Here is a 27,535-nt window from a genome sequence, read left to right on the forward strand (position 1 = left end):
TTTGCCTTTGTGTGTTTCCTGGAGCCACTGCCGAAGCCTGATGAGGCAGCTTTCCTGAAGTGGGGTCAAATCGCCCAGATACCTCTTGATATAATCTGCATCTAATTTGTCTGAAAAATGTAAGTAGCATTGTTTTCATTGCCCATACTTCCAGTGGAAACCCTCATTTGCAAACCAAACTGTTGGAAATGTTCAATTATTTACATAAATTAGCCGGTAGCAGTTTTGATAGATATTTTCATCAGTTCTATAGTTCCTTGTAACCTCCACACTGCTAACTGCTCTCAACATCTACCATCGGAATCCCAAGTTGATAAAAAAAATCCACAACTATGTATCTACTTGATATTCCTGAAAAAAAGATATAACTGTACAACTGCTTGCCTGCATTTTTTTTCTGAATAAATTAATTAATTTGATTTTTTGCTTGTATCCCTAAAATCCAGCTGAGATTATGATGGCATTCATGGAATAGTTATAAAAGAGGACGGGACAAACCACACACCATCAGGGGTTCCAGCCGCCAGTTCTGATGCATTGTTGCAGGTGTTGATTTCCTTGGTGTTCAGTCCCTCTTTGACGGCAGTTTCTGGTATGTTGATTGGAGGGGATAGCGACCGTCTAAAGTGAGCTGTGCCATGTTCAAATGCAAACTTAGCAGGGGGAGTCCAACGAGGAAGAAATGTTACACCTTCTTCTTCTAGCTGCTTCAAGTAGTACTCTATTATCTCTTTGCCCTTTCAAAACAAGACAATCCTTACATCAATGCATTGTAGGCACATATGGCTGGTGTGTGTGTGTGTGTGTGTGTGTGTGAGAGAGAGAGAGAGAGAGAGAGAGAGAGAGAGAGAGAGAGAAGAATCCACATACCGTATATACTCGAATATAAGCCGATCCGAGTATAAGCCGAGGTCCCCAATTTTACCCCAAAAACTGGGGTAAACTGGGGACTCGAGTATAAGCCGAGGGTGGGAAATGAGGCACCTACCGGTTGGGGAAACCCTCCCCCCCTCAGCTGAGAAGGCTGGCGGCTCCCCCGCCCCGCCCTCTCACTGCACCGGCAGGGCTTCAGTCCGGTAAAATGTGAAAAAAAGAAAAAAAAAAAACTCGAGTATAAGCCGTATATACTCGAGTATAAGCCGAGGGGCTTAAAAAAAAAAAAACTCGAGTATAAGCCGTATAGACCCGAGTATAAGCCGAGGGGACGTTTTTCAGCACAAAAAATGTGCTGAAAAACTCGGCTTATACTCGAGTATATACGGTAATTAGTTCCTGATTGAAGAAAACTAAGTCTGCTGGAATTGCAGGAACCTAGTGTTATGTTGGAGACTTCAATTCAGCATTACAAAGTCTCAGTAGAAACGCAAGAAGAGAAGAACAAATATATTCCCATGACTTTCAGTACAAAAAGAAAAAAGAAAGAAATGAAAAATATGTCCTCTAGAACTTTTTGTTCAAAAACAGACATAACTATCTTTTGAATCATGAAGATCATTCCAGGTCATGAGTAACTTCATTCCTTCTAAATATAAATTGTAAAGTAGACTATTGTTAGTGGCTTAGTGCTGAAGGGCCAACTTCTTCTAAACTGGTTTATTCTTCAGCAGAACATGATCCCCAATATTTTTGTATTCATTCATTCCTGTTATTGGATAACTATCTCTGACAAGATCAAAAGGTGGGACCTGATGATAGTACTTCTAAATGACCAGAGCCCGTCATATTCAGTTTCCCCTCTTGCCAATATAATAGAGTAGAACATGCCTCTAATAAAAGATGGGAGCAAACACAGACTATGTAGTCATACAAGATCAATAAAAACTTTCTCAGGAGCTGAAAATTGTTCCCAGCCTTCAGGAAACAACAACATTATTTGCATATAAAACTTAAAAGATTACCTTTTTAATATTGCTAGTATATTGCTTCATAGCAATCTTTTCTACTGTGCTTTCAAAGCCAAAGAAAGATTTAATGTCAAGACTGGCAGACTGCTCAAAACATGTCCAGTCTTCATTGTCTGGGTGCACCTGGAGATTTAAGAAATAAAAGTAGGCACAAGGTATAAGAAAACCTTAATCCAGTAGCACAGGACAATTATTTAAGAATTGGATAGTGCATTTTCCTTTTCTTCACTCACACCTTTTTTCTCACCAACATATCAGAATGTTCAATAAGCCCAACATGTTGTTTGAAAAATATTACTATCTTAAATAATAATTCTTTTGAATGGAAATTATTGGATCCAATAATTTGGAGAAAACCTACAAATTCCAACCTTGTGAATTAGATTTTCCTCAGATCAGAATTGCCAACAATAACACATTCTGAGTATCATGGAACAATTTACATCACAACTGATCAGGAAAATCTGTTGGGTATATTCTTCTTGCTCCTAAACTCCCCTCAAGAGCTACGTTCTCATCATTATGCTTTTAGAAAAGTAAGCAAGAACATCTCTTCAAGTAAGTCTGCAGAGTCAAATCAATAATAATGCTATAGGGGTTAACTGTGCTTTTAACTGTTTCTAATTTTATGCCCTTGGCACCCTAGATAGGAAAAACAGAACCATAAATAATTGAAACCATAAATAACAAAGAATGCTTAACTAGAAACGGCCAGACAGACGTTCTTAGAAAGACCGTAATATAAAATTGAAGCCTAACCTTACTCACCGTATATGAGCATTTTTCATTAATGACAACTCTGTTTGAGAAAGTTTCATTGTAGGCCTCTATGTGTAAAGTGCGGTCTCTTCTATTCAAGGCGTTCTTTTGGATAAAGTAAACATAATCTACCCCTGCAATCTGAGACAGAGAACAGAGATGAATTTAAGAAGCAGCCCAATAGACAGTGATTTGGACAAAGAACCTGACTAGGTGTTACCTTTTTCAGGAGCCGTGGAGCATCCACATCCAGTTTACAACGTCTTTCAGTCACATGGATTGCTCGGTCGTCACTCTTGTATTCACTCATAATATCACTGCCTACAAACATGGGGATGAGAGAGCAAGTGGGAAACCTTTTCTCGTATGCCTGTAAGAAAAGGAGAATATAAACATCAGCCTCTGCCACAAGACTCTCAAGGCAGCATTTCCCATACTTGTTAACTAATCACAAAGGCCCTCTTCATTTTAATAAATGGCTAAATTCTATTAAAAACTAAGATGCTAGCTTGCATTTCTCACATATCTAACAAGAGCAGTGTATGGCACTGGAGGAGCATCTTTAGGCAATCGTCTTTCCAAAGTACTTCCTCCAAGCCTAATACAGACATCAAAAGCTTATTCTTTCCATACTGGTTGTTCCCAAGCATATCTACACAAATTCAACTCAGAACTGGGGCCACCATTTCCCAGCCTGTATTCATGCCTAAGTACATATAGGTAGTCCTCACTTATGATGGCAAGTGGGACCTCAGTGACAGCAATCCCTGCAGTCCTGGTTGCCATCATTAATATAGTTATTAGGAAAGACAGCGTCCTGCAGCCAAAGTTACTGGGGAAGCTGATAAAAGTTGCAAGTCCCAGGCTGGCAGGCAGGTAAGTAGCTGCTGCCAGATGTGTGCGAGGCATGCTGCAAGAAGGGTACATGAGGTTGAGGTATGGATTGGACACAAAAGGTTGTATGAGAGAAATTGGGGAGGGTATATGACAGGGCATATTCATTCATAAACCAAATTCTTGTATCAGATCAGATTCTTGTATGAGATCATTGTATTTACCTATTCCCACACATTTGCACTGAAACAACCCATTAAGATTATCTATCTGTGCATGTGTATTTATTAATTGTATCATGCTTTTAACTTCTTAGAATTTCTCTATTATACCCTCATTTTTATTTGATATAGGGGCATACATTTGGGTTTTTAATATTGACATGGTACACTGCTAATTGTAAAATCATGATACAATCCAATTTCAGAATAAACTTTAAGGTATTCCAGCATAATTATATAACATTATTTTCAGGAAAAATGTTTTCAATTTATTGTATCACGTTATCCAGATACTTTCCAACACATTCACTTATTCCTAGACTATGAATTTGTAATCTCTGCATCTCTCAGGGGGCATTTAGGAACTTTTCTGCTGTGAATAAAATTGTCAGATTCCTGGCAAATCTTTGCATCCCCTGAAAACCAGAATTTGCCAGGGACTCAGATTTTTATTGCTTTCTGAGGTTATTCCTCCATTGTATGAAAATTATCAAACTAATATTCTTTTCTTCTGACAGAAAGCTGGACATTAATAAAAAGTTATTTCCTTTTCTGCCTCTAAACATTTTAGCTTCAGTGTGAAGGAACACAGTGCTTTACCTTGAATGTAGATTTAACACCCTAAGACATAAATATGAATTCTAAGAATCCATTCAGGTACAATAGTAAATTAAACTTTAGAAATCCACCTCTAGTGCTAAAGATTAGAAAGATATTTCCAGGGTGGAATATATGAATAGTAGTATGTGGTTTTAGAATTCAAAATAAACATGAAGTAGCCATTTTTGCTAATGGCTCTCTAGGAGTCTCTGGAGGCTGGGGACAGCAAAAAAGTCACTTCCTGTCCAACCGTAAGTTGGCAAACGAGCTGTTTCTGGCCTCCAAAGGGCCTCCAGGGGTGGTAGGGAAGGCCGTTTTCACCCTCCCCAGACTCATAGAGAGGCTCTGGAGCCAGGTGAGAGAGAAAAACAGGCCTACCAGGCCATCACGTGCCAGGAGCGGGGGGAGGGGGGTCATGGGCACATACACAAGGCGCATAGATTATGGGTGTGGGCATGTGCGCGTGCGACCCCCACATGCCCCCTCACCTCCTGGCAAAAAAGGTTAGCCATCACTGTCATAGGGAAACCGAGAAGTAAATTCAGAAACATCTGAGCCATGAAAGGAGCTCTAGCTACCTAGCTTTTCTGCTTAACTGTCGTTCAGCTATTATAGTAACTGAGAATCTTGAATATCCCTCACCTTCCCCAAAATATACAAGCTGTGCAGAAAAAAAATAGGTAGATCTAACCTTCATTGTTACTAAACCTTTAAAAATGCAGTGTGTTAATACCCTGTGCAACTAGCCATGTTTAGAATGCTTTCATGAAGAAGATAACTAGGCAGGTACTTTTAATTTAATTTTAAAATGCTTAGCACGTATGCGTCTTCAATAGAGCTGCGTGAAGCCAGCTGCAATGGCATTTTATTTTCCAAGAACAGTTTTCTAGCATTATGTGTATGACAAAGTCTGACATCAGCTGCAACTGAACAAAGCCTTCAGATATTATTTCCCACATACCAGCTTGTAAATCTTAACACAAACAGTAAGTATGTAGTTGCTTAGCAACCACAAGATTTGCAATAAGCTATTTTTTCAGCCAGAGGTTTGAACATTTTATAATACATTTGGATTAATTTTAAAGATTTTATATAAGATTCTAGTGATATCCCCAAAGTGTGCCTGAATAAATTACTCTAGATATATCAAAAGAATAAGTGATTATCCATCACACAGCCACAGCATCCTAAACAGTGTGCTAACAGCTAAAGCAGTGCTAATGTCAGCATTAGAAGAGCATTTCAAAGATCAGTTTTATAAAATCGATGCTATATTGGGAAATGTTAAAGCAATCAAGAAGTCAGTGTTAGTGGCGCTCTCTTCCGTTATGCTGGTGCTATAGCTTTTTAAAAAGACTACAGGATACGAAAGCCACCTGCTCCCTCCTTTAAAACAGATGTCTGCCAAGAAACCACATGGGAGCTTAAACCCATGTAAATATTGCTAAGTGCCACTCACAGGAGAGTAGTGTCAATTATTTTTATTTGACAATATAGGTACTCCGAGACAATTAATGTATCAATATTGTACCTCTTGGCTACAAAAGGTTGTATCCACTAATTAGATATACCAGCTTAAAGTTACCAAGAATTTCCTCTGACAAATGAATAGCAGAAATGCTATAAAACGCCCAGGGATATTGTTGTGCCATTTCCATATCATATTCTATGAACCATAGTAATCATATCAGAAGTATACAAACATTACAGGCACACAGACATTATCAGAAGTGTATCAAAAGGTTTTGGCAATCTAAAATATGCTATTTTTTTAAAAAAAAAGTAAACTTTCCTTCTTGATAACATTTCTTCCTTTTAGGTAAGTTAAATTTCTGTTTTATAAATTAACCACTCCACTAAATGCAGAAATTAACTTTTTTGTCTCTTGAAGCATATTGACTATTTCCACACTTGCCTCATTACAGTAATATAGATCCCTTCACCTAATTATCTAACCCAGTGGTTCTCAACCTGCGATGTCATTACAGGCGGTTGGTGAACAGTTGAAAATGATTTATACCTTGAGTTAAGTCTTGGAGGATCTGTGGTCAGGGTTCGTGGCCACAAAAGGTTTTTAAAAGGGATCCAGTGTGAAGAAAAGGTTGAGAACCACTGATCTAACGTATGCCTCCAATGTGAATAGAGCACCAGCAAGATAAATATCTCATCTTTCTTACAGCTACTACTTAGAAAAGCCAATCTTAAAAAATCCTACAGGTCTTTTCCCCCCTCAACTTTTTTTCCTCACAATTCAAATTATCAATTGGTCCACTGTTGTGTTATTGTTATGTTTTGCATCCAAAATTGATTATAAATAACTTTGCTATTTTTAAGACAAGGTTTCCAGGTCTTGTTCAGGAGCATATAAAGTAGCTGTCATTTATATTGTTGGCAAGCGCTTAAAACAACTAGAAAATTTTGATTGTCGCTCCTAGTAGCAAAATGCATCATCATAAGAGTAGTTCACACCTTGAATCCAATTCAAAATTGCATACAATCTTGACTGCTGTATGGATAAGAACATTAAAAGTTAAATTGGACTTCTCTCATACAGCATCATCACTACAGGAGCCTTGTGCAGATAACTAAGTTATAAATGGCCAATCTAAAACTGCATAACGGCTTACAAAGAAATTTTGTGAGAAAATATGCTTAAATAATTTTATTGTAGTGAAGTATTTAGTGAAGTAGACCCGCTTAAGTCATCAAGATATATGGCATTTCCTATAAGAGGCTGGTAAAAAAATTAACTAAAGAGATTCATATAAAAGTAAACCGATGCTGAATACTTCACACATATTTCCTTATAAGATATCTTCTCATACTATCATTCTTTGGGTAACCTTTCAAAAAGCCTTGAAGTACTGTATTAACAAATGAAAAAATCTGGGGAAAAACCCATTCACACTCAGTTCTACTCCTTGCAACAAAAAGGAACATTTTACAAACTTGAGAAATTTATTACAGAAACACAAATAGTATTCTAAACTAGACAATCTAACTTCAAGATTGTCAAGCAAAACTATGTAAGTAACAAAATAAAACATACTAAATGAACAATTCAAAATTCACTCTTGGGACTGAATAAAGAAAATGTACTAGCAGAGCTAGATAAGTTCTTGAAGTTAGTCCAAGATCGATGTCACTCACATTTCCTAAACACATGGAGAAACATAATATGTTTTGGAAAAGAAAATAATTCCACCAGGAAGCCAATTATTTATTCTGATATTGTGGCTCAAACATCTCTAAATGCCCTGATACTTATTCCCACCATCTTGTGGGATTCAGGAAATGTAAGAATATGGCAAACACATCCTTTTCATCATTCTGGGCTCATACATATTCCAGCAAGAGCATGATAACATCTCTGCCTGTTTGCTGCAGTGAAATCCCGATTTGCATCAAGAAGGGCCATGTTGTTAAGACAGCTTGAAAATGGTTGCCTCGGTAATTCTATTAATTCATCTGCTTCCATAACCTGCTTACAATATATGTGAAAGTTCTGAGATTTCACATTTGGATTCTCAAAACTCTCAGTTGCTTTCTTGTATGAAACATTTCTCCTTTTCACATTTGATGTGATGGTGAATATTTTCTAGCAGGAGGCAATCAAGCATGTTAATCCTAATAGATATGCCACACCAACACTGTAATTCTTCTAAAAATGTTTTACCCACAGCTGCAGATGAAGACATCTTTCTAACACAGCTGATATCCCATAAACTCATAACCCATATAGTTAATTGTGTCTCCCATTATTTCCCAGGATATTTTCATCCATTAATCAAAGAATGTAAATGTTACTACGTATCCTACATTCAATTACTATAAGATAGTATTTCTTTATTGTACTGTTGCTTAGAGATCTTCAAATTATGGCTTAATGAATATTAATCAGTGACATGACATTTTAACAAATTAGAACAAAAGTGCCCTGCAAGATGGCAAAAATAAAGAAGCACTAAAATATACAGAAGAACAAATTCAATGGGAATAGATTCCAATGTCAGTTCCATGACCTGAGTAATAAATGCTCCCTTCTTGCAGTTAATTAATTATTTTAACTGATCTATAAAGCTAATAAAATGAGCCATGCTTAGCACTTGGATGGGGAACCATCCAGAAAGCTCAGGTTAGATTAGGAAGTTGAAAAAGAGAATGCAATGAGAAAATATTTCCATTTATTGCGAGGAAAGCTGCATTAAAGCGTTCCATGTAAACCATCATGAATTGAACAATAACTGAAGATATTGCTCACATAATAAAGGTAGTCCTTGCTTACCCACAGTATTTGGCACCATGAAGTCTCTCCTTAAGCAATACAGTCATATGCCATGATGAGACATTTACAACCTCATTCCTACAGAAACCAGTAACAAAGGCTGCAAATGGCAATCACATGACTCTGGGATGCTACAACGTTGTAACTGCAAGTTGGTTGCAAAGTGCTCGAATCATGATGACATGTCTGCGGGGACACTGCAATGGCTACAACTACAAGAATGCATTACTAAGTAGCTTCCTGCAACAAACAGATATCAAAAGGTGGAACGAAGATATTGTAGACAAAAGAGCATCCAGCTTTTTATCTGCTTCCTCTTTTAGCTATTGGAGTAGCTATTAGAGTAGCTAGATGAAAGATGCTTTAACGATAGACCAGACATTGCAATATTGCAGTTACTTATATGTAGTAGAAAAATTCACTACACAAGGGGACTACATTATTCATAAACATCACAGGAGAGACATTTAAGACCTGAGGCTCTATTCTGGAGTTGAATAATGACAATATAATTGCCAGGAAGCATAGATGAATATTTCCTCTCACTAAAGGTTTGGTTACTATGGCCTACCTTCAGCTTCATATGCATGTATAAATTAATTGCTATCCTGCCTATTTTTCCACTTGACGTTCAGGATAAATTAACAAACAGTTCAAATTCATAAAAAGAATAAAAGTAACAATTAAACCAATTTGCTACTGTCAGCTGTATACACGTTTCAATCGGAAGGCCTTCAGAATACTAAATATCAGCATTAAACCCAGGAGGAATAAAAACCATCTAAGTTCCTTTGCTTGTCTGCATATGAAAACATTTTGCATAGATAATGCATAGATGCATCCACAGAAACTTAAAAAAAATAAACTAGTTAAAAGTTAAATTACAGTTGAGTACAATGCCACAATGCAGTTCAGTTGGGCACTTAATAGATATTTAGACCTCCTTTTCATGGCTATATATATAAGAGAGTTCAGACAGCGCTCTACTTATGAGTTAGGGATGAGACTCAGTGGGATGTCAGCAGCGGCAGTTTTTTCTAATTTTGTTTGCAGAAGAAAACAAACTTTCAAACTGAGGGCTCAGTCAATTTTGACAGATGGTGTTGATGGAAGGGAAGTGGCTGAGATAGAGAGGTCTACTCTCCTTCCGGATGAGAGATGGCAGTGAGGACCTTGTTTATACCTTCAGCTATCCCATGAACCAGGAATGTGGTACAGGTATATCTGTGTCTTGGGGTGAGTGGGTGTTATTGCTGAGTGACTGGGATAAGAGGTTTGGAGAGCTAGATCAGCCAACTGGTTAAGACAGTTGTCTCATCTGAGTGTTATCTGGGGTACTTTGACCTGGGAGAGAGATGCCAGAAGATGGAGGGAAAGGAGGTATGCCAGGAGCTAAGGAGTAGACAATAATATAATGGGAGTGATGGGCAGTGGAAGGTAGAACGGGGCATGGAAAGGCAGCCTTCATACTTAAACTAATTCTGTGTTCCACATCCCCGAGCTCTGCTCCAATACTCTATCACTGGATGGTCCACATTGCTGGGTGGACAGCTATAGGGGAACTATCCATTGGCTTTCAAGCCACAACTTTGTGCAGGAGAAATAGAATGGCCGTAGTCATCTGGGAATCTCTGGTGGTTTTCAAAGGTACTGCTCTACAGATAGCAGAAGGGACATCCTATGTGCAAAGGATCAGATGGGATTGCTGCTGCTATGCCAACTTTCCTCCAACATACTGACTTTCATGGCTGAACTGTTGGAGCCTGAGGCTGGTTGCTGGTGAGGTTCATAAGACTTACAGTCATCAGGGACTTCAAATTATCTTCACTGGGTGCACAGTCAGTGGCTCTGGGAGTTTATGGCCACAGTGAACCTAATCCAATTCATTGAGGACCCAACACACGACCCAGGAGCCTCCAAGCCTGCCACCTTCTATAAGATGTCACAAATTTGGTTTTTCCCTTAGGCATTACATGACCCAACTTTAAGGGGTTTATCTAATGATACAGAGAGAGATAATTATAGAAAGGGTGGCTAATATTTTTTAGTGTTTTGCTCTGATATTTTTGTCTGCTGCTTTAAATCTGATGTTAGTCATTCATATTTGCATGTGCTAGTTGGTCAGCTATATAAACTGAATCAATCAATCAATCAATCATTTTTAGAATCACATATCTGATTATGATCTATAGGCATTTAAGTCTAAGCATTTTCAATTAATGAAATTCAACTTCTTATACCATTCCAGATTGTGCCTGAAAGAAGTGAAGGAATATTAAATAAGAATTTCAATTAGAATGTTTCAAACTTTTTTTAAAAAAACCTAACCTATAACATAAGGCAACAATAACTATGACCTATATATTTCAGCCTTACAGCACTTACGCGAAGACTTCTCTTGTTTAAGAAAGGAAGAAATTTTTTGTTTAATTACAAACCAATATACTTTAAGCAATCATTGTCAAGTAAATATTGTTTCTATTTTCAGTTGCAAATAATAAACATGATTGATCCTGCTCTGCTGTCTACTCTGGGTGTATTTCAGAATGCTAGAAATCAAAATCAGCACAATTAATATTGCCAACCTTTAACTCATCAAAATTAAATGCATTTTCTTTTCTGAAGTTCCATTTCACTGAATCTATTAAAAAGAACAGTGCAGAGAAATTTTATTCTTTTCTTAATTTTTTTCCTATTTCATGCTTATTCCTGACCAACTCTGACTATAAATCCTTAGGTATGGATTAAGATGCTTTAAAGTTTTAATATCCAAAATGGAGTTAATACGTATTTTTAGAACAGATCTCAGGGAACCCACAATTCAATATTTAGGAACCCTAGATATATTTCTCAGAATTATTTATTGTATCCATTTTTGTTGGATGCTTTAAATAAAAAAAGTATTTCCCCAGATGTAGCCACTAAGCAGAACTCTCTATGCTTTATATTGCAAGACTAAAAAAACCCCATTGCATTATTTGTATAAAAAACTACTTGAACAGCTTTGAAAAATCCATTTGGCCATTGGTGTATGACATTTGGCATACAAAAACTATGAATGAAGATATTTTTACCAAGTTTTAAAACTATCTGCAAACTGCTTTGGTGGGGGGAGCATTTCAACACTCAGGAAAGCGTTGAATTAATTCATTTGATACATATAGTGTCTTTTTCTGAGTTCTATTCATATGTACTGTGGAAATGTAACAAAATCACTGATCATAGCAATCACTGAAGGAGATGTATTTGAGAGAACAGAAAAGTTATTGAACAGTTGCTAGTAATGAAGAATACAACACAATCAATTTGCACACAGAGGCAAATAGTACCAGAACAGGACTTTACAAGAGAGACTACAATTTATATAGAATCACTGAATATAGGAGATGAATGGAACCTCATCTAATCTTGGCCCATTGTTAACACAAGAATCCACTAAAGCACTTCCAGCATAAAGCTTCACTTTCAAATGGAGGTTTTAAAAGCTTCACTGCAAGGAAATGCAACGTTTATTGTCAAGAATTTTCTCCCAGTGTTTAAATTTTTCTTTTACTTTAGCCCACTAGTCCTTGTCCTGCTCTTGGTTTCAATAGAGAATAGATACCTCTCCCATATGATAGTCTTTTCAATATCTGTGGATTGTTGTTATGTAGCTCCTTAGATTTTTCTTCTTTTCTTTTCTTTTTTGAAAACTAAGCATGCCCAGGTCTTTTAGGTAATTCATATAGGTCTTGGTTTTCAGAATCCTTATCACCATAACTTATGTTCCATCTGTTTCATTTTCCTTTCACATTACACTCAGAATTGAATACAGTATTTTAAGTATGGTCTAATTAGTGTAATTATAATAAAACTATCATCTTCTGTCATCTGTATGGAACCCTTTTTTTCACTGCATTTGACCCAATGTTCAACTTTTTGATGGTGATATACTTGAGTATTTCAATGAGAATCACCTAGAGGCAAATTTGTACTAGATTTGTACATATTCTAGTACTAGATATGTACTAGAGATAAATTCCTTGTGTGTCTAATCACACTTGGTCATATTCAATTCAATTCAATTCAGAGTTAATTGAATCAAACATCTTATGGTTGAGTTAGTTGCATAGTGGAAGGCATTGGTGCTGAAGAATTGTTTAGCGTAACAGTCCCTAGCATTACTACATAATTCTAGAATTAGTCAAGCAGTTAGTAGACATCCAAAAAACTTTGCCTTGCACACACCAATAATCCCAGGACTATCTCAGGGATGGCCACGCTAAAACAACAAAAGTGTATTACATTTAAGGTCCTACACCAAGAAAACAAAAAAGTGGATGGGATGCAGGAAACAGCAATTGTGATAAAAGACAGAATAAAGAGGTAGCAATAAATGTCCAGGAACCATAGATTATAATCTCAGCTGCTAGCACACGTTGAATGCAATATCTCATTAGGCCCTGCAATGTTACTATGGCTTTCCCATGTTATCCATTCCCATGCTGTTCTCAAACAAGCCCTCTCCAAACCAACAGAATTTAATCAGTTCAACTTTGTCTCTCAGTGCTCAATTTTTTTGAGGACCGGCTGCCAGCAGTTTGGCGGATCGAATCTCACCAGGCTCAAGATTGACTCAGCTTTTCATCCTTCTGAGGTCAGTAAAATGAGGACCCAGATTGTTGGGGGCAATATGCTGATTCTGTAAACCACTTAGAGAGGGCTGTAAAGCACTATGAAGCGGTATATAAGTCTAAGTACTATTGCTATTAATATACTAGCCCTACAAAAGCTACTCAGAAAACAAATAAAGTAGTTTTACTGATCAGTAAATCAAAAAGACAAGCTAGAGGGACAGCAGCTGAAAACTTCCAATATGACAAATGGTGAGGGATGCTTTGAACAACTGTAAGGCCAGCAGTACTACTCCCCTTCCAATAATGATTAATAACACAGTCAAACCTGAGTGAAGATCCAAGTTAATCTACATACAGTATTTTAATTTACTGTACAGTAAAATACAGTATTTTAAGTCTTCTTTCTGTTGCTAAAATTTAATTTTAAGGTTCTGAAGCCAATGGTATTTTAAAAAGCATTTAATAATATCAAATACTGATATCATTTTATCAGTACTTAACATATCAAATACTGATATCATTTTATCAGTATTTCTTAGCACAAAGCAACTGTTTTACATAGCACATTGTGCCTATTTGCTATTGCCAACGCCTTCAGATGTGCTGTTCCTCCTACAACAATTCTGCCAATAATATTTCTGGTTTAGGAGCAAAAGATTTTTAAAGGGTACAGGATTTTTTTTCCTCTCTCCTACAGGAGAGGAGGGAGGAGTATTTCAAAGTAAACCAAGAAAACAGTAAATATTACAGTCTCAGAACCAGATGCTCCAGAATAACTATTTCGGACATCACTTAACCATTGTATACCAAATATTTTTTACAATGCAAAACTATAATATGCAGAACATATCTTTGGATTCTAAAAAAAATCACAGCAATGTAATAAAAATTATAATAAAAAAATAAATAATTACTTTTCTTTTTATTATTATTATTATTATTTTTAGTATAATAGTTCCATCTTCCATTAAACAGTGTGTTGTCTGGGTACATGTATCTTTGTGCAGTAATAATCAAAATTTACAGCAATATTGATTACATTAATATTACTTCTAACCCTAATTTTACAATACTAATATTGAACATTATAAAAATATTCACTTCTCCCTCTTAACGTATCTTCTAATAAGAATGTAATATTAAACATAATAATCCTAATAGTTATAAAAGTAATCATAGTGTTTATGTCTCTCTCTTAACATATTTTCTATATTTCACTGATCTTCTTCGTTTCCCTATTTTTAACTTCCGTTTTTATTCTCTAACCATCAATAAAATAGTTCCCGTGTCATATAATGTTCAGCTTGTTCTTTCTCCTTAATTGCAAGTGTTAATCTATTCATTTCTGCACATTCTAATATTTTCCTGATTACATTCTCGTCAGCAGGGATCTCTTCATTTTTCCAGTTTTGAGTGAATACAATTCTAGCTGCAATTAATATATGAATAATTAGATATGCATTCCCCTTACTATAGGTTTCAGGTAAAATCCCCAACAAAAATATTTCTAGTTTTAAGCCAATGTGTTGTTTTATCATCTTTTCCAGACACGTATGTATTTTTGTCCAGTATTTTTTTGCTTCTACGCATGTCCACCACATAAGATAATAAGACCCAGGTATCTGGTGGCACTTCCAACATTTAGCCGACCTATCTTTAAACATCTTTGCCAACCTCACCGGTGCAAAATGCCATCTATAAAACATCCTTTACAAATTTTCTTTATATGCAGTTGATATTGTTAATTTATAGTTCCTGTCCCACAAAAAAAATTAAAAAGAAAAATTACAGCAGGATTATAAAAATTATAATAAAAAGAAAATAATTACTTTCCTAAATAATTAGAGAAAAATATGATTTTACAGCAATCTGTTTCTGATTTCATCAGCAGATAGCAATCTGTTTAAGGCCAAGCAGTCAAAAGTAATATAATTAAGATATTATGCCAAACCAACCATTTCTTACAAATGCATTTCTATAACATAACTTAATCAACCAACGTCCTCAATAGTCATGTGTATTATTCCAATCTTTTTCATAATATTGTTTCAAGTCATATATTTATGTCAAAGAACAGAAATAAACATGCCATCTTGAATATATATAACTGGAGCTAGTTATAAACACCAACTTCTTTAGAGTATATTTCTTTTCTTAATTAACCAATCAAGCAATAAACAGAGACAATACAATTCATGATTATATTACCAAAACAGATACTTACAGCCATAATTAGCTCAAAGGGGTGTTTATACACCCTCACGGGTGACTGGTATTTCTGCACCATGGTTGCCAATAATTTGTACTATACAGATCTAAAAATAAAATAAAAAACAATTATAGGTATATTGCAGCTGAAACAATAATACTCACCAAGACTTTGTAGATCATGTAGTTAGCACCCTAGTCTCTTATTCCACTGATCTAAGCAAACAGATCTTAAAAACTGAAAATAAGAATTCACTATGAGAATATAGTAGCCTTCCATTTTGTTGAAACATCTCAGGTGTTTAGAGGCACCATCCATGTTTCCACCATTATTTAGCTAGAAGAGATATACAGTAGTTATTCTAGTTCTTACTCTTTAATGTTTATCAAAAAAAAAATTGAAGTGATTTTGACCAATATACTTATATAAGCCCTTGGAATTCTCAGTACAAGTTTGAAGACATTACCAAAAAAGATATATAAAGTGAGCTATCCCCTAAATCAAATAGCCAATTTTGTGATTTAAACAGTATACACGAATTATTAAATTTCTGGTTCATTCTCTGCTGGGACTCAAGATTGATAACAATCATTTTAATAAACAAGTTTATTTTAAAATCATTAAAATATTTTAAAAAACCTCATGAGCACAATAAAGAGAATATAACACAATAGCTTTCATCTATACATTTTGTTATGTGTTTCACAGTATTTTCATAGATCCGTTTTTGTGCTGATAAACACACCAAGAAAGCTGATACTAAAAATAACTACCACACAGCACCATCCTTAAGGAATGTGTGGAACTGAGTTATTACTGCATATTGACATATGGGTTTTTCAGAAATGAAAGCCATACATTTGTTCTTCAAAGAATATATAAATCTAACTAACCTTTTACATTAATTCAAAGGGCAAATAAACATTTTAAAGCGATACAAATTTACCAAAAAAAAATCAAAGAGAAATTAATAAGGAACACTTTTAGAGCTGCAAGGGGAACTCTCTTTAACCAAGCGACTACTTCTATAAACTTCTATATGGACTTCTATAAACTAAGGAGAAGAACCCTGAAGAAAGTGAGCTCCTTTCAAAGCAAAACCACAATCAACTACTTGTCAGCATAAAAAGATTATCTATCATCAAATATCTAAGCAGAACTATCAGACCAAATCATAAGCTCATAAGCTCATTCTCAAAAAGCAACTGTTCTTTCCGCTTCCTATTTATGCAAGACTACAAAATAGCACAAAACACAATTGTTTATTATTGCTCCTCTATTATTAAAAAGCAAACAAAACATGGAATTTATTTACTATGCATCAACTTGACACAGATAAATTTTGAGCTGAACACTGGGACTCAGCCCTCCTCCCCAATATTTGTGAATATAGCATGGAAAAAGTTTAACATGGAAAGGAAGCTAGGCATCATGCCAACTTGAGATGCCTGGCTGCGGTGTAGAAATGAATGCTACATGCAAATCAAGGAAAACAAGCATACAGAAGAATGAAGAAGCAGTTTAGAGAGCGAAGTAAAAAGGGGAATAAAATGAGAATTCTGAGATTAAAGCAAGGGTGTTAAAATACATTGATTGAGTTTGTGTTATAAGAAGAATGGGGGGGGGAGGAAAAGAGAAGTGCATTGCAGGGCAAGGGTGAGTAGAGTTCAGCAAGAAAGAGAATAAGGATACAGCGGAATGGTCTAAGAAGAGATTGGGGCAACCATTCGTCTGAAATGGTAGAACGTTTCTTGCCTGAGCAGGGGGTTAGACTAGAAGACCTCCAAGGTCCCTTCCAAGTCTGTTAAGATGAAACTGGCGACCAGCGATATCTGGTAGATCATACATTCCCCATGTTCTGTTCTGTTGATGCCAATTAGATGGATTTTAGGTGATTTGGTTGGGCAGGAGGGCCAGAACAGATTCAGAGAACAGAGGCTCCTTCCAGTTTAATGGTGCAAAAATATAATGGGAGAGTCTGCAAAAGGATGGGAAGAAGTAGATACGGAGAAGAACTGGGGGAGAGGTGGGGGGGGGGGAAGCTCAAGACCGAGTGACTGTAACGTGGAGAAAGGCGCTTGGCCAAAATTTAGGGTCGAACTAGCTTGTTCAATGCGGGGTAATCCTATGAAAAGAGCGAATCGGGGGGCGCAAGCCCGGGTAAAGGACCGGGCGGTGGGGGGTGGGTCGATGGCACCTTTCCCAAGGCACCGTCAGAGCAGGGAAAGCGAATAAAGGCGACCATAGTATAGACCACCATTCGGTGGGACGCGAAGGGAGAGGGGACGGAAGGCAGGAGAAGCGGACGAGGATCCTTCCCCGATTTAGGGCCCCGCTTCCAACCGCCCACAGGTCCAGGCGCGCCAGATGCGAAAGTCCCCATTTAAAAGCCCAGACACGGGGCTGGGGAACCAACCTGGGAGGCAGAGCCAAGAGGGCGCGAGATGAAAGGAAAGAAGGGGGGGGGAGAGAAGGTGGTGGGAAGAGCCGGGGGTGGGGGGGGGGAGAAGAAGGGAAGAAGCAGCAGCCCATCAAGGTGGGCGAGGCGGAAACCCACCTTCTTTATCGCCAAGGCCGGCAGCTCTCCTGCTTCATGTCGGCTCCCCGTCCTTGTGATGCCGCTGGCGATGGAAGGGGCCCCTCCTGAATGGTGCTGCCCCCCAACCCCGCCGGTTTCGGGAAGCGACAAAGAGGAGGAGGAAGCCGAGCGACAACGGACCGGCGATGTTACCCAGTGGCGAACCAGAGGAGGAGGAGGAGGAGGGGCCCTGTCGCCCGGCCGCTTGTGCGCCCGCGCACTCTGAAGAACGGCTAAGCACACACCCCCTCACAGCGGGGGGGGGAAGGAGCTCTTTCTGCGCATGCTCTCCGTAAACTCGCTTCTGCGCACAAACTAGAGTGAGGATGCGTGGAAATTTCCCCCCCCCTCCCTCGTGATAAGTTTTCTCTCAATTCCTCCCCCGCCCCTTTAAAGAGAAGAATTCATTTTTCACGTGGGGGGGCCGGAATATTGGTTTGTAGGAAAGGCTCACGTGTTCCTTGTATTTTTGACAAAGTGAGTGACGTGATTGGTTAGGAGCCAACACGGTTTAGCCCTTTGTTTTATTAGATGAGGGATTATTTGGATTGTCAGCCCAAGCAAACAAATAAGAAGAAGAAGAAAAAGGGAGTATCCATGCTTATTTCATAAACCTTAATAATAAAGATAAACTTTCCAGGAACCCACTGCTTAGTCATTCAATCATCTTTTTCTGTGATTCCAAGGGGGGGGGAGATAACTCAACAATAACGGAAAAACAATTCCCCTTAAGTTTGACGTAGTTTTTGTGGAATAGTTCAGTAGCTCATACAGAATATTGCATTTTAGGATTGCCTGGAAATAAATCAGATGTCCAAGAGGACTTGCATAATTGTAGGGTCTTAAAGGATGAAAGGATAAAGATTGCTGTACTGAATGTTTTTGGAAGAAACAAAGCAATAATAGATTATAGAGATTATATACTAGATTACAGCAGAGTTTATCATATATAAATGCAAGATAAGTTTGCTCAGGAACGATACCACCTTGTACAATTAGCACAGGGGCCCCCAAGGCTGTGTGCTCTGCCCACTTCTCTCTGTATACCAATGACTGCATCTCCAATGATCCATCTGTTAAGCTACTGAAGTTCGCAGATGACACAACAGTGATTGGTCTCATTCGAGACAATGACGAATCCGCATATAGACGAGAGGTCGAACGACTAGCCTTGTGGTGCAACCAAAACAATCTGGAACTGAACACACTCAAAACTGTAGAAATGGTGGTAGACTTTAGGAGAAACCCTTCAATACTTCCACCTCTCACAATACTTGACAACACAGTATCAACAGTAGAAACCTTCAAATTTCTAGGTTCTATCATATAGCAAGATCTAAAATGGACGGCTAACATTAAAAACATCATTAAAAAAGGACAACAAAGAATGTTCTTTCTGCGCCAACTCAGTAAGCTCAAACTGCCCAAGGAGCTGCTGATTCAGTTCTACAGAGGAATTATTGAGTCTGTCATTTGCACCTCTATAACTGTCTGGTTCGGTTCTGCAACCCAACAAGAAAAACACAGACTTCAGAGGATAATTAGAACTGCAGAAAAAATAATTGCTACCAACCTGCCTTCCATTGAGGACCTGTATACTGCACGAGTCAAGAAGAGGGCCGTGAAAATATTTGCAGATCCCTCACATCCTGGACATAAACTGTTTCAACTCCTACCCTCAAAACGACGCTATAGAGCACTGCACACCAGAACAACTAGACAAAAGAACAGTTTTTCCCCCGAACGCCATCACTCTGCTAAACAAATAATTCCCTCAACACTGTCAGACTATTTACTGAATCTGCACTACTATTAATCGTCTCATAGTTCCCATCACCAATCTCTTTCCACTTATGACTGTATGACTATAACTTGTTGCTGGCAATCCTTATGATTTATATTGATATATTGACCATCAATTGTGTTGTAAATGTTGTACCTTGATGAACGTATCTTTTCTTTTATGTACACTGAGAGCATATGCACCAAGAAAAATTCCTTGTGTGTCCAATCACACTTGGCCAATAAAATTCTATCTATTTCTCTGAAATAACTTTAGGAAAAGCTTGTGGAGACATTCTGTCATATACAGGTAGTCCTTGACTTACAACCATTCATTTAGTGACCAAAGTTACAGTGAAACTGAAAAAGTGACTTATGACTTTTTCACACTTACGACATTGCAACACTCCCATGGTCACATGATCAAAATTCAGACATTTGGCAACTGGCTCATATTTATGATAGTTTCAAATCACCTTTTGCGTTCTTCTGACGAGCAAAGTTAATGGCGAAACCAGATTCACTTTACAACTGTGTTACTAACTTAACAACTGTGGTGATTCACTTGAGAAGTGTAGCAAGGAAAATTGTAGCATGGGGCAAAACTCACTTAACTGCTTCGCTTAGCAACGTAAATGTTAAACTTTGCTTATCAGAAGGTCTCAAAAGGTGATCACATGAACCCAAGACACTGTAACAATCTTAAACACAAGTTAGTTGCTGAATTTCTGAATTTTGATAAAGTGACGACAGGGATGCTCTGCTGGTCACAATGGTTTAATAATTAAATTGGTAAAAGTATTTCCTTTTATATCTTACCATAGCATAAAGCACTACTGCAGCATTATGATTAATAAAGGCAGATTTAGTATGAAGATTGAATAAAAAGAAATGCCTCCATTGGTATAGGTCACTAACAAATGGCAGTACTGATGTATTGGAACTTCTGATGTATTCAATAGCATCTGTTCTTTTATTTCAGTTGCCATGAAATTGCTGTGAGAAAAGGTTATATTGCCATTGTTCATGAAATGCAGTGAATACTCCACTGTGCGGTTTAAACAACGGGTTTAATTTTTGACTGCCAAAGTAGTCCAATTGAAATTCATTACCGTATGCAGGCTGTTTTTAGTGATGACTGTATTGATACTATGCATTTCTGGGCTAAAAAAATGTAAAGATGATAAACCAGGAAGAGTTGATTTCTATGATAAATGAGTAATTGTCAATGATTGTAACCAAGGAGCTTCACATGAGAAGGTTGATGAACTGATCAAGAACTGTCAGCAGATCACTCAAAGGGAAGTTGCTATATTTGATCAAAAATGTGACACTTTACAAGAACGTGTGGATCAGGTTGTTGAATATCTGAAGGTTTATGCAACATGAACTCATTGTAAATTAGAGACTCAGAAAAGTAAGCAGGAGGAAGAAAACAAAGCAAGGTTGCCACTGATCTGTGTTCCTAAAACAACAAACGCCAAGAGCTATTTCACTTGCTATTACATGATAAAACTTTGTTAAGAAAAAATGTGAATGGTTGTCAGGACTATTTTTTGCAGGTAGTCCTTCACTTAAGACCATTCAGTTAATGACCATTCAAAGTTATGATGCTGAAAAATGTGTTCTATGACTGGTCTTTGCACTTAATCAGTCCATCACTAAAATCATGTGATCATATTTGGACTTGATCCACTTGGCAGCTGGCATCTTGGCAACCAATGATTTACAATGGTTGCAGCATCTTGGGGTCAGGTGATTACCATTTATGTCTTTCCCAGGGGACTTCCAACAAGCAAAGTCAATGGGGGAACCATATTCACTTAATGACCATGGAAAAAGGTTATAAATCGGATATGACTCACTTAACAATGGACATTCCAGTCTCAGTTATGGTCATGTCAAGGACTCCCTATACTATAAATGCATCTGAAGGTCTCTCAAACCTGGTTGTGCCATCAGGCCTGGGATCCCAGAGGACTGGTAAATTACTAAGGTGGTTCCAGTACAGGTAGTCCTCGACTTACAACAGTTCATTTACTGACCATTCAAACTTACAATGGCATTGAAAAAAGTGACTTACAACCATTTTTCGCACTTAGGACCTTTGAAGCATACCCATGATCATGTGATCAAAATTAAGATGCTTGGCAATTGGTTTATACTTATGATGGTTGCAGTGTACCAAGGTCATGTGATCCCCTTTTGCAACCTTCTGACAAGCAAAGTCAATGGGGGAGCTAGATTCACTTAACAACCAGGTGACTAACTTATCAGCTGCAGCGATTCACTTAACAACTGTGGCAAGAAAAGTTGTAAAATGTGGCAAATGTGGCCGGTTTAGCTCTGCCTGGTAAGGCCTGTTATTAAGAACACAAAGCCTGCAATTACTGCAGGTTCGAGCCCGGCCCAAGGTTGACTCAGCCTTCCATCCTTTATAAGGTAGGTAAAATGAGGACCCAGATTGTTGGGGGGGCAATAAGTTGACTTTGTAAATATATACAAATAGAATGAGACTATTGCCCTATACATTGTAAGCCGCCCTGAGTCTTCGGAGAAGGGCGGGGTATAAATGTAAACAAAAAAAAAACAAAAAAAAACCTCTCTTAACAAATGTCTCACTTAATAGTAGAAATTTTGGGCTCAGTTGTAGACGTAAGTCAGGACTACCTGTATTATTAACGTGTTTACACAATATTCCTTTTTTGTCTTGTTTTTAATAATTAATAATAGATGAATATTTATTAATTCACTATCTTTCGCTTCCTTGTGTACCATCCAGAGTCACTTGTGAAATGGATGGCTATGTAAATTTGACAGATAAATAAAATATGACAACACTTCCAGTTACAACAGCATTTAAATATTATATAAGTAATTAGTAATTACTAAGTGAATGTGACATGTTCAAAAGGCCAGTTTCTGAAGGCAGATACAGACAGGGTCAGAAAACAATATATTTCCACATAACATTTTCATAAACTTAAAAAATGCTGCATTTATTATCTGGTGTAGATAACTACCATCAACTACCATCTGACCCTTGTCACATTTGATTATCAGAGCAACTAAAGAAAAAGCATAAGGAATTAACAAATACTTTAATTTAACATTTCAGTTAAATTAAATTTCCCTGTCTCCCTTAATAATTACCGGTAATCATTTCAAAGCTTCACTATTTTGTGAAAACATGTTTAGTTTAGACAGTTGTACTGTGTTACGAAGTTCATGTTGCAAGCCAAGATTCTCATGAAGTTGTCACTCCCTATAAATAGATCACATTTTCTGAAATCAGCGTTTCTTCCCGTCAGCAATTTTTGATTGCAAGAGAACTATTTTGCATCATTCAGCAGAGAAGCTTTCCTGTTCCCTGAATCACTACTTTGGACAAGCAAATCCTTAAACCTTACTAAGACCAGCTGAGGAAAATGACAGAGTGGCACTTACTCATTCAGTGTCCTACAGTGTCCTACAGAGTCTCCAAATTAATTCTTCCATTGCCTCACCCTGGCAAGGCTAGTGAAAGCTATAGTGGCAGTCCCAGAAGGGTATTTAGGATACACAGACCGATACTCTGGGCTCTTTTAATGCCATATCCATAATGGCTTAGTGGGTGATGATTATGGCTGTAAGGGGACAACAGTGACTCTATCTCAGTTCTTCATGTCCAGTCATATAACCATGGTATAGTGTTTCTTCTTTGTCCAGTAGCTGTCCTTTCTTCTTCACTAGGAATCCACTCCAGTCTTTCCTCCTCTATTTTCTGAACTTATTCCATTCCAACTTTCCAGATCTGAGATCCTTACCGTTCTTCCAACTCATCTATTTTAGTTCTTTCCATCCAATTCCTCTGTCTCCATTCAGTATCGCAGGATTCAACAAGATGTCTTATTTTTTCTCTCTAGCTTGCATCCACTCACTTCCTCATTCTATCCTTCTCATGCCTTCATCATGCTGTCAATTTCTTTCTTATTCTTTTCACAGCTTCTCTGGTTACTGTTTTCCTAATTGGGCAACATGCAAAGAAATGGGATTGCTGATAGAAACTTCACTGCACAGTATGGTAAATTTCTCCCCTCACACTCCCTATGGGTGCTTGTTCTTCATACAAAAATGGAAAAACTACTTGCACTTTCCCTCTGCACCCCACTGAAATGCAACCCAGAAACCTGCAACAGTCTCTATCATGAGGACCAAAATTCTGCACTAGTTATTAACAACAACAAAAATCTCAATTAAATTTCTTCTAGCAGATAAGTCTTGAGATAATGAGTGTTTTATATCTATACCCCCCGGTTTACGCCTAATATCTGACCTTCGGACCTTTCGCCGCGAACTGAAAACATATTTGTTTGTTCGCGCGGGGCTTTCTTAAATTGGTTAGATTTTAAATTTAATTGTTATTTAGTTTTAAATTGGGGTTTTTTAGATTATATATTTTAATTTATCGGCCTAACTGTATAATAAGTTTTTTAATTTATTTTTAATTGTACATTGTTTATTTTTATCTTGGCTGTACACCGCCCTGAGTCCTTCGGGAGAAGGGCGGTCTAGAAATCTAATAAAATAAAATAAAAATAAATAAATAAATCTATTATCTATTATAATCAAACTAGCTGGATGCCCATGCTTCGCTATGAAACTATGTGCTCGGGCTTGATAAATTGACACGTACAGCCTGAAACTTAATGTAGAATGTGTAACTCCATAGCATCAGAGTGTATTAATATAATGCAACCTGGCAGTTGGAACAGAGGGGGAGTGGGAGCAGAATGTCCCAGCCTGCAGCATCCATCGGTATTCATCTGGCTAGCATCCTGTCAGTGTGTGAGAGAGTTGAAGGGTGTTTGGAAACTCAAACAGTATTTGAAGGAGACAGGAAGGAGCCTGACCATGGCTTAGCTCAAGTGTTCTGTATTAAAGCTGCTTCCTACTGTGAAAGTAAAACTGAAAGTGAAACTCCTCTCCTCTGCTTGTGTTTTGCATTGGAACAGATTTCTTTTCAGGTGGGGAGGGGGAGTAGAACTCCTTACCATCAGAGCGTGTTAATAATAATGTAGGAAATACTAATGCTCTGATGGTCATTTCGAAAAATCCTTTCTTAATTAGCACCTAGAAGCCAAGAGGAACATGCGTAGCAAATTTCAAGTTTGTAGGCTTTACGATTTTGGAGATTTCATGATTAATGTGTGAGTGGTTCTCACTTTTATATATATAAATTTTAAAAATCAAAATATGGCAAATGCTTCTCTAGAATATTTGGTTTCATGTGAGTTATCAAGAAAGGTGTGGGATCCAATATGCAAAAGCAGAAATAGATTTGAAAATAAAACAAATTGGACACCATAAAAGTACTGTGAGAGCTGCCTGACTTCTAAGAAAAATCAGACGTGAATGTAATGACGGTGGTTTCCGTTTCATCTTACCCGCTTTGCAATGTTCAACCTGTACATTTGTAAATAAATACGAATATTGACTTTTTAGGGATGGACCGTCCAAAGGAACTCATTTAAGATAAACGCTGGACTATTGACCTTCACTTCTTAGGTAAGTACGATAAGCCTGACTCCTGATGGCCTTTTTGGACTTCCAGTGAATGGACATAGGTAGAAACTTGCCACAATGCTTAAATTCTGTCATAAATTAATTTTTATTTTAAGTTGTTGCCAATGTCTTTATTATAAAAAAAAGATCTTGTTCCTTCCTGACAGGATTTCTTTTCTGGAATTCTTGAAAGGATTCATCTCAACTAAGTTCGCACTAGCACCATCAGAAGTACTTACTTCAGTGTCTTGGATGTTTGAGTTGCCATTATCTGTTTCTTCCTCCAGGGACTCTTTGAGATTGGACAGCCAGAGTGCCCATAACACTCCAAATGTGAGTAGTTTCAAAGATTTAAATAGTGCCATGATGATACTTATTTATATTTTTAGTCTTTGGTATCAATCTACAACACTGAATATGTTTTTTTTTCTTTTTCTCCCTGCTTTTACATAGTCACAACTTGCACATTCTTTTAAAATAAATAACTAGGAAGTTCAAAATGGAGTATTAGCTCAAAAAGTTGACCTTCACTGCATCATTGCCTAAGATGTATGCAGAAAAACACTTGTGGTACCTGCCTGAAAACCAAACATGACTCATGGAAATTCTAGGAGAGAAAGGTCATATGATTTGCAGTAAGTTTGGTAGACCACTAATCGCCTCCTAGGCATTTTGTGCCAAGATTTCTGTATACATACAGAATTGAGTGCCAACATCTAACATCACAAGATCGATGAAGCAAGCTGGAAAACAAAACAGGAGGTTCATTTATTTGGATTAGAACATTGGTATGCTTAAATTCTGAAGTCAAGTCTTGATGGATAATTTTAAGGCAAGAGGATTAAATATCAAACTGGTTCTGTATATGTTCCATACACGCAATGCTATCTTTACAGGCCGCACAACCATGATGGGAATGAGAAGTGAGTCCTCCAGAGTACTCTCCCTTTCATAAGCAGGGTTGCTTTTCAACTATATAAAGAGCCTTTTGAATCCAAACCAATATTTTTAAGGCATGGTGTTTGCCCTCTTCCCAATCTATGTAACTGGCAATAGTTGGGGAATTGACAAGTGGCTATTGCATGTGGTTATTACTCTAAAAGAAAAAAGCTTCTGAGCATGTCCAAGATGGCGCCGCCCTGCTGATCAGGAAAGCGGCGGTGGGCCTTTTCGGGCCTTGTCCGGTTCTGGGGGGGGGGCTTGGTGACATCTTAGGCCCCCGCCCTGATGGAAGAACATCCAGTCACCCGGAGGAGGGGTGACTTGGTGCAGGACGACTTCGGAGGGCGTCGGGAGGAGCCCCGGAGCGTCCTTGCTGCAGCGGTGATCCTGGCGGCTTGCTGGGTGGCTGCGGCTTGCCGAGTTGCCACCGGCCTTTTCGACGTTCTGGCGGCGGCGGCAGCGACGGCGACAGGGGGGTCTCTGATATTCAGGGCCCCCCTTGGACCCCGCCTGTGGGAGAAAGCAGTGGTGGCCCTGGCAGCTTGCCGGGCGGTTTGCCCGGCTTGCCGGGTGGCTTGCTGGGCGGCCTGCAGCTTGCTGAGCTGCCGCCGGCCTTTTTGGCGTTCTGGCGGCAGCAGCGGCGGGGGCCTTTGACACCTTGGGCCCCCTTAGATCCCCGCCCTGATGGAGGAGGCTTCAGTCGTTCAGGAAGATGGGTGACGGGCGACTTCGGGGGTGAGGGGAGGAGCCCCGGAGGGGTTGCGCCCAGTGGAGATCTGGAGGGCCTCCCGGGCCCCCGTCGGCCTTGTTGGCTTCCTGGCGGCAGTGGCGGCCTGGCTTTTCTTCGTTTGGCGCTGGCGCCGGTGGAGCCCCGGGATTGCTGGCAGGATTTGGCGACTGGCGTCCCTTCCTAGATGGTGGGGATGTCGGTGGCCTCATGCGGCGGCGATGGCGGGCGGAGGTGGCGGCGGTGGCGGCGGTGGCGGCGGTGGCGGCGGTGGCGGCCTGCCTCGGTGTTTCAAGGCGGCGGACGGCCTGTTTAACATCTTTATCATCGGTCCCCCCCCCCTTCTTCCTTAGTCCACCCCTGACTATTTATAGGGGGTGGTGAACTGACTGAGTGAGCGGTTTTGTCCTCTACCGCATAAGGATCACTATTGACTGTTTCCCATCAGGACAGACTGACAGACTGGTTGTGGTCACTGTATCATCTGTTACCATCTTGACCAGCCCAGGATGGGCCTCCTGCCGGACTTCTTTG

General features: G+C 38.5%; 1 protein-coding gene and 1 long non-coding RNA gene across 2 annotated transcripts in view; one reads left to right on the top strand and one right to left on the bottom strand.

Annotated features, from left to right (window-relative positions):
• SEC14L1 (SEC14 like lipid binding 1) overlaps window positions 1-18,201 on the bottom strand; it is a 36,091-nt gene extending 17,890 nt beyond the window's left edge. The window contains exons 1-7 of the mRNA XM_058165733.1: window positions 17,986-18,201; window positions 15,444-15,534; window positions 2,884-3,033; window positions 2,673-2,804; window positions 1,899-2,027; window positions 506-737; window positions 1-110 (exon numbers count right to left, since the gene is read on the bottom strand). Of these exons, the coding sequence (XP_058021716.1) occupies window positions 1-110; window positions 506-737; window positions 1,899-2,027; window positions 2,673-2,804; window positions 2,884-3,033; window positions 15,444-15,506 (816 nt within the window). The 5' untranslated portion in view covers window positions 15,507-15,534; window positions 17,986-18,201. The remainder of the gene's footprint in view (window positions 111-505; window positions 738-1,898; window positions 2,028-2,672; window positions 2,805-2,883; window positions 3,034-15,443; window positions 15,535-17,985) is intronic.
• LOC131189561 (uncharacterized) lies at window positions 14-27,220 on the top strand. Its single transcript, XR_009153072.1, has 5 exons — window positions 14-119; window positions 447-592; window positions 25,273-25,335; window positions 25,500-25,665; window positions 25,786-27,220. It is a non-coding gene; the product is annotated as an uncharacterized LOC131189561 (long non-coding RNA).
• The last annotated feature ends 315 nt before the right edge of the window (window positions 27,221-27,535 follow it).

Source organism: Ahaetulla prasina, chromosome 2, assembly GCF_028640845.1.
Source record: "Ahaetulla prasina isolate Xishuangbanna chromosome 2, ASM2864084v1, whole genome shotgun sequence".
NCBI classification, from domain to species: Eukaryota; Metazoa; Chordata; class Lepidosauria; order Squamata; family Colubridae; genus Ahaetulla; species Ahaetulla prasina.